Raw genomic sequence first — 8,607 nt, 5'->3', positions numbered from 1 at the left:
ATACACAATATATGAATATACACATATACATTTATAATGAACACAATATATGAATATACACATATACATTTATAATGAACTTATATTATGTTTTGAAAATCATGCTTGAACGTTTAGTCATGAGTGTTGGAAACCTAATAAAAGCCCCTATATATTCTAAGCGGGTACCAGTATCCGTAATACCCGTACTTGTACCCGAAAGTACCCGTACCTATAATCAGTAAATTCAAGTGCCCATACCCGTAACCAATAGACACGTACGCGTACAGGTATAGGTACGGGTACGGGTACGGGTACGGGTACGGGTACTAAACATGTATGAGTATGGGTATTGGGGAAAAAAATCTCATCCCTACACACACACACATATATATATATATCGTAGTTACAAATCCTGAGACTGCTAGCTACTTCACATATAAATATAAACACCTGTCTATGATGCCAGTGGCATTTTTTCCTTGCATATTCCCATCTGTTCTTAAGGTCTTGGTCATTGTAAAACAGAAACAGGATGTCTGCTCCCCTAAATATCCCATTAAAAGAGATAGAAGCGGTCACCAACAGCTTTGATGATGCAAATTTCATTGGAGAAGGATTTCTCGGAAAGATTTATAAAGGACAACTCCCACTTGAAGGAGGGCTAGTCGACGTTGCTGTCCGGAGGTTAGATCATAGTTTTTGGCTGCAAGAATTGGCGTTTGAAAAGGAGATTTCAATTCTTTCTCGTCTTAAGCACAGAAATATGGTCTCAATTGTCGGGTTTTGTTATGAGAACAATGAGATGCTTATAATAAACGAGCGCGTCGCTCGTGGGAGTCTAAGCAGGCGTCTAAGTGACCGTCAACTTACATGGATGAGAAGACTGCAGATAAGCATTGGGGTTGTGCGTGCTTTGAGTTACTTGCATAATTTTGGTATCGTACATCATAACATCAACATCAATGCCATCTTGTTAGATGAAAACTGGGAAGCCAAAATATCGGGCTTCGAGTATTCAATGACAATACCAGCAAGAAATCTGGACTTGGCATATGAGAAGCTTGGAATGGGGACCTATAAGTCGGACGCGTTCTCCATGGGGATCGTATTGTTTGAACTCTTGTGTGGTAGGGAAGCATTCGTATCGAAAGAAGATAATAGCTTTCAAGCCTCATCAGCCATATTCCATTATGAAAACAGAGAGTTGCATAAATTTGTTGATCATGATCTATTTAGCCAAATGGATCCACTATCATTCAACGTCTTTTCAAAAACAGCATATGATTGTCTGGTCCCGTGGAAAGCACCACCAACCATGAATGAGATCTTCAAAAGACTTGAGAGAGCATTGAAAGTTCAACATATGTATGAAAATAATGTAAGGCCGTACTTTTATTGTTGTTTTTTGTTTCATTTGTCATAGAAAACTATAAGTTCGTTAATTTGTTCTTCACTGTTTCAATGATATTACAGGAACACTCAACGGTTCCATTACGTACAATACCAGACCATTTGAAGTTAAAGGTAACAAGTTTATTTGGTTGTTGATTGCGGTAAATGTTAAATGTTATCTACTAGTGCCTACTGGCACATACTACTTAAGAATACAAACAATGGTTTTAACAATGATTAACACATGAAGTACACCATCTATCATCACATACAAGCATGAATCTTATGGTTTACCCATGATTTCCCTATCAGTTTCAAAAACCCAAATAGCCCACTTTAGGTAAAAATCGAACTTGTAAAGCATTTAATATATCTACTTTGCCTTCATTCTATTTATATGAAATAAGATCTTTATTTAACCTTTTGAAAATAATTATTTCAAATATAACAATACTAGTTTTAGAGCCCGGGTAAAAATGGGATAATCTAAATAATTATGTTACAAATAAATAAATACATAATGTATAGAAAAATGTATTGCATCTATGCTTATATCATTATACATCAATTAATTTTATATATATCACAAAAAGTTTTTTCCAAAAAAAATAATAAACTTGACAAAAAAAAATAATGCACGTGCAAACACATATCCAAGAACAATTCGTCTATTGAAAATTTATTCCCAGTATCATATACGTATAATTAAAAGAAAGTTGGTTATGAACCAGTTTCGAAGAATACTTCTCATATAATAATAGTTTTGAGCTACACCATGCAAAAGATTTTGATAAGTTTGAGTGGCTTCTCGACTTTTCCAATTGACAAAAAAATAACGGCTTAACCCGTTCAATTTTGTGAATTGAATGTTTTGCTTCATTTGAGCATAATTTTGTACGACATGCTTCACATACAACTTTCTGAACACTATTTAAGAATGATCAATGTTGGCACACATGTTTCTAATTTTATAAAAGTTAGAAGCACAAATACGCCTGTAGGTGGCATGACTGAAATGTTTGTCATTTTTTCTTAAATTTAATATCATGGGAAAAATACTCCATGTGCAAAATCCTGAATCTTTTGACTATTTTAAAAAATGTCATTAAAAATAAATTCGAAGCCTAATCATGTTTAAAATTATAACTTTCATTTGTTTTACATTTTCGAGTCAAAACTTTGAATCCGTAACAAGTTTGACAATAAATCTATTGTATTCTTAGATTTTTAAAAATATTCAGATTACCCCTTTTTTATCCATAACAAATTTAACCCAAAATGTAGTTAATTTGTACCAAACGATCTATTTACCAACTTTGAACCCGTAATAATCATATTTAGGTTCCACCAAAAACCCGAAGCAATCCTTGATAAAAAACCCAAGAAACTAAAGATAATAAACTTTATTATATTTGAAAGTGATTGGTATATATTATCCTTACAATTTAACACATATATGAATAGTTTACTGAATTAACCGAAAAATAAATATATAGATATAAATAATATATTATAATTTATAAATTTATATGACAATGTACAGAAAAAACCAATAGATAAATGGATTTTTTTTAAATGGATAAACTTTTAGACATATATTTATAATTTAATAATTAAAAAAAACTTCGTAAATTAAAAGCATATTAGATTTTTTTTTAATTTTTTTTATTTACAATCTTCAACAATATATATAGTATAATTTGTTAATGATAACATTTCAAATTATATTACAATCAATATTTAACAAAACGATTTTTTTGTTAATTTTTGGATTTCACAAGCATGTTGTCAAATATATTCTACAATGTATAGTAGTATAACATGTAAACATTTATTTTTATAAAAGTGTATGGATATAATATAAATAGAGTTTAATGAAAAGTTAATAATTTAATCATATTATTATAAATGAAGTGTAAAAGAAAAATGAATAATTATTTATCTATGACATATTACTTTTGAAGAGAAAAAAATTTAAGAATTAACCAAAAACTGACACGTGTCTATAATTATTTTACTTTATTAGAATATGTAGATGTAAAATTTAGGATCTTACATAAGCATAATTTTCACTTTTGTTATTAAAAGCAATCCAAATAATATAATTATCACAGAGTTTACACTCAAATTATATTTGATTAATAATTTGCGTGTAAAATCTATGATGATTATGGTATCGGGATTTCTGTTGGTAATAAAGTGAAAGTTAGGATTATAATGAATCAAAATGTAAGTAAGAATTACTCTCGATAAATACTGGATAGTCATAGTCTGTATTATTAAAATCTAATTTTCAAAGATGATTTTTTTTATTACATCGAATGTCCATGCGAACTTTGTTAGGGTAGAAATAAGTTTGCTTTCTTTCATTTTTTTAATTGAATGTTAGTTCATGTTCTCGTAACCAGATTAAAAGTTTAGTATTTTGCAGTTGATCAAATGGTTAAACACCATTACCATTAAAGTTAGATTAATCATTCCTACAAAGAAAACTTAAGGCGTGTTTAGTATAGGTTAATGGAATAAACGGTAGAATGAAATGAATGAGGAAATTATGTCATTGACAAAGGGAACGTAGTGAATCATTATTATTCAGTTGTCTTGTTTAGTTACAATGTGGGAATAGAATGAATCATTGGGAAAAAATGAAGAAATAAAAAAAATTGATGGTGAGTGGCAGTGGTAATGGTGGGTGGTGGTGGCGTTAGTGGTGGCCCCAATGGTGGGCTAAAGACAGTGGTGGGTGAATGTGGTGGGCGATGGGCGGTGGTCAGCGGTGGCAGGTGCCGTCGTGGTTAATGGCGATGGCAGGAGTAGGGACAATGGTGGTAGTAGGTGTGTTGGCAGTGGTGGGTAGCTGGCGCTTGTTAGTGTAGATGGTGGTGGGAGGATAGTGGAAGTGTTGTAGGATGAAATAGGGATATAATTTTTAAAAAAAGTTAGAATGAAATGAATTTGGGTAATTTTCATTAACTAACCGAACATTTATATTTTTTGTTCTCTTGCAGTGATCTATTTCATTTCGCTTATTATTAGTGTATGGATGCTATCTTAATATTTCTGAAATCTGAAGTTTGACATGGAAATTAAAAGTGAAGATGGTTAATAAAATTTACGCTTGAGCATTTAAATAAACATTAAATTTATGAAATCTATTATTCATGTCTGTTAGAATAAACGAAGATTTAAATAAAGTATTACGGGTTTTTCCTTTCCCATTTTGTTATCTTTTTTATTATTATTATTATTATTATTATTTTTAAAAGGTTTTTTTTATTCTTTATATAGTTCTTCTTTTCCTTTCTTTTTCATATTATAAAACCTTTTTTTTTGTATTTTAATACTTTGGGGTATGTTTTTTTAATAATTTTTAGAGAACTTAAATTTCTTTTTTTTAAAAAAAGTGCATTATTTTAATCAATAAAAGAGATTAAACAAATCGACTTGATCATCAACAAGTTATTTTTTATCTTATATGCATGAACCCAGATAACAACATATTCGAAGAATTTCTTTGGTCGGACGGGAGACATATAATAAGATAAAATATAAAATTTGGTTTATCGTTTTTATAAACAGATTATATCATTAATTCTTGAAATATATTTGATAATGATAATAAATATTATTATTATGATAAAGAATAATAAACACCAAAAGAGAGAAAATAAAATAAAAATTTTGCAAAAAATAATCAATATTACTATTATGATAAGCTTTATAAAAAATATTAGAGGGTAATAATATGTGAAAGAAAATTGTTAAATGTATTGAAAGTCTAAAGGCGGGGGTATGACAAGTACATGAGGGGGTACGTTTAGCCTAACCCTAAAAAAATCATGTTTGTTTTAGACTTTTAAGTGTTTCATATTGTTAACTCTAAATTTTTGTTAACTGTTTAATTTTTAAATCTATCGTTTGGACACTTAAATAAACCTTTATGAATCTATTGTTTGGACGGACACATAATAAACCTCAAATTCTTGTGTTGCAAGTATAGTGTGATATATAGGCGCCGGTAGGTTTCAAATTTTTTAAGTTAGGTTTCATTCTTTTTTTTTTGTTCGGATCTTGTAAATCGTTTGTGGAGTTTGGATATTGAAAAAAAAAATGAAAAAAATAAATAAGTTATATTACATATATCATGTATTGCATATAGGTTTGGATTATATAGAAATGAAATTAATGTGCTAACTGTGAGAATCAAGTAGTTTAATTATATAATTACATCGTACGATCTAATACACTCCACTATAATTAAACTATGTTGTATATATAATTATTATACTACTTGATTCTGACAGTTATCGTGTTAATTTCAATTTCATTTGTACGTTAACTTTCCCCTTGCATATATGTAATACAACTTATTTTTGCTTGCATTACGAAACACAAGCACTTTAATGCGGTCCAAAATGTGGTTTCTCAACTTTGGATAAATGCATTACATATATGTAACCAATTTTGGATTAGGTTCTCTAGTTACTTCACATTCTAACAACAATCTCACTATGTACACACATTTTGTGGCAGCTGGCGAGCTTGAAACATATGAGGATACGACTCGATGATATATTGATCGCTACTGGGAATTTTTCAAAAGGTAGCATCATCTCGTCTGGTGGATTTGGTTCAGTGTACACAGCAGAACTTGAACATGTAGATAAAGAATTTTGTTTGGCAATTGAAATGGATAATAAACGTCAAGTACTCAAAAAACGCAGCATAGTTGCAATAAAAAACATTGACGATACAGAAGATACGATTGCAGAACAAGGATTTTATTCAGAAATTGAAATGCTTACGAGTTGTAAGCATTCCAACATAATCAATCTAGTTGGCTTCTGTTACGAACGTGGTGCAATGATTCTTGTTTATGAGTATGCTTCCAATGGAAGCCTGAGCTACTATTTACAAAATGTGAAGGATAATCTTAACGGTGGATGGACACAACGCTTAAAAATATCCATTGATGCCGCAAAGGGATTAAGTTTTCTTCACACTGCTAACGGAGACCGACGGGAGGTAGTGCACCGTGACATCAAGAGTGCCAACATTCTGTTGGACGATAATTTGGAAGCAAAGATTGCTGACTTTGGGCTCTCCATATTCTCGTATGTTGGTGAAAAGCATTACAACACTCTGTATTCCACAAATGTTGTAGGCACACCTGTGTACATGGATCCACAATATAGACGAGATGCTAAGTTGAAAAACAAATCCGATGTTTATAGTTTCGGAGTAGTTTTATTTGTGATTCTATGTGGGACAGTAGCCTACCATAAAAAGTACAATAACAAGGGGCTTGCACTCGTAGGAAGAGAACACTTCGCTAACATGGAAATGGTAGATCCTAAAATAAAAGAAGACATAACTGAAACCCTCTTAACATCAGTTAAAGGACCCAATCAAGAGTCCCTGGACACGTTTACCAAAATTGCCTATGAATGTTTGGCAAAAGCACAAGACGATCGCCCAACAATGGAAAATGTAGTCAAGGAACTTCAGAATGCTCTATTCTTTCAAGTAAGTTAATGCTATATGTGTGTGTGTCTATATATACATAGGTTGAGATCGTTTAAGTTGCGAGAACGCGAAAAACTCTACATAACAAGTTTAGAAAAAAATCACATGTAGATTCATTGAAATTCAAAACCCTAGCTAGATCCATCATTTTTATAACAATTCGTTGTTGTTTGTGGATAATGAACTAACACAATGCCTTCAAGACAATATTCTTCCACCCATTAACAATCAATAACGTATATTTGTGGGTACACTATTTTGAGGATTTCGTATTTGTTAACCTTTTCATTGTCCAATTAATCTTGGGGTATTTTATTAGTTGTCATGAATAAGAGGCAATTATACTTTATAAACTCATTATTTATTTTTTATCGTGTGTTACAATTTATTAATACTCTCAGTACAACAATCTTCAGAGATAGGAAATTCAATTAATTTTCGAAATTAATTATTCTGATTCACAGGAAAGCCGTAAAGATATACTACGATTTTCACCCAAAGATACAATGTTAGCCCTAGATGACGGCAAAGATTGCGGGGGTTGGAAGGAATATATAGGAAAGGTTTCGCATGCTAATGGAAATACCACCACCGTTACGGTGAGGGATTACAACTCAAACAGTAGATATGAATCGGAGCTTGAAGTTGGAAGGAAGTACAGACATGAGAATGTCAGCCGTATCTTAGGCTATTATGAGGAAGAAGAAAAAAGAATCATTGTATTTGAGCATGCATTGAATGGAAGTCTTGACATGCATTTGAATAACCCTCATCTTACATGGGGTAAACGCCTTAAGATATGTATTGGCATTGCAACTGGTTTGGCTTTCGTTCATTGAGGTCTCGTCACAGGAGAGGTCGTAGGTTCTAAGCCCATCGAAAGCAGCAACATTCTACTTGATGCTGATATGAATGCTAAAATTGATGGGTTGGGATCATCGAGAACGTTTCGAGCAGAATATGCACAATATGCTAGCGAAGGACAGAAATTTGGTATGGACACATTTGGTATTGTTTTATTTGAGGTCATGTTACAGAGATTGGCATCCTCAGTTAAACCCGAGTACAATATTTATGGCATGTCTTATTTCAAGAATTTTATGAAAGGCCTCTATGAAAAAGGAAAACTCGATGAGCTAGTGTATGAGGCTGAAAATGAATATATTGCCCCGCAATCTCTCGCAATATATCGGAAGATTGCCATTCAATGCTTACATGAAGACACAGAAGAAACGCCAACGGCACGTGAAGTACTAATCCAACTTAAGCAAGCACTAGAAATCCAAGTAAGTTTTCAATAGTTATTTTAAGATTTTTTTTATTTTATTTGGGTACATCATTTCGATTCGAACAATTTAATTATGGGGCCTAACTTTTTTAAATATACATAAATAAATTAAAAAGTTTGTGGCCTAACAATAACTAAGGGTGTCCAACTTCGAATACTCGGATATAATCGAATTGAGTCATTCATATTTTGATTTTCTAAACCTTAATTTAATCTTGAATTCTACGGTTGGTTTGATTGGCATATTTGAATTGAGTTCAAATTAATTCGATCGAATACGCCAAAAAAAAATTATTTTAATTACATTTTCAAAACTATTATGAACTTGAATTATTTTTAACATCACAAAATTCAAAATTATAACTTGTAAACCATCACAATGTCAATTTACTAAAATCAAAAGTTTAACATTCATAAGA

General features: G+C 31.4%; 1 protein-coding gene across 1 annotated transcript; it reads left to right on the top strand.

Moving 5' to 3' along the window:
* Positions 1-514: 514 nt before the first annotated feature.
* On the top strand, positions 515-7,739 carry LOC143566061 (uncharacterized). Its single transcript, XM_077052849.1, has 4 exons — positions 515-1,360; positions 1,456-1,506; positions 5,908-6,900; positions 7,365-7,739. The coding sequence occupies exons 1-4, from the start codon at positions 515-517 to the stop codon at positions 7,737-7,739; spliced, it is 2,265 nt and encodes a 754-aa protein (XP_076908964.1).
* Positions 7,740-8,607: the final 868 nt, after the last annotated feature.

The sequence above is a fragment of the Bidens hawaiensis genome, unplaced genomic scaffold (genome assembly GCF_021521415.1).
Source record: "Bidens hawaiensis isolate Kalapana, Puna unplaced genomic scaffold, B.hawaiensis_p1.1 tig00022683_1, whole genome shotgun sequence".
NCBI lineage: Eukaryota > Viridiplantae > Streptophyta > Magnoliopsida > Asterales > Asteraceae > Bidens > Bidens hawaiensis.
The sequence above is the reverse complement of the archived record's forward strand: the minus strand, read 5'-3'. Positions and strand labels throughout refer to the sequence as shown.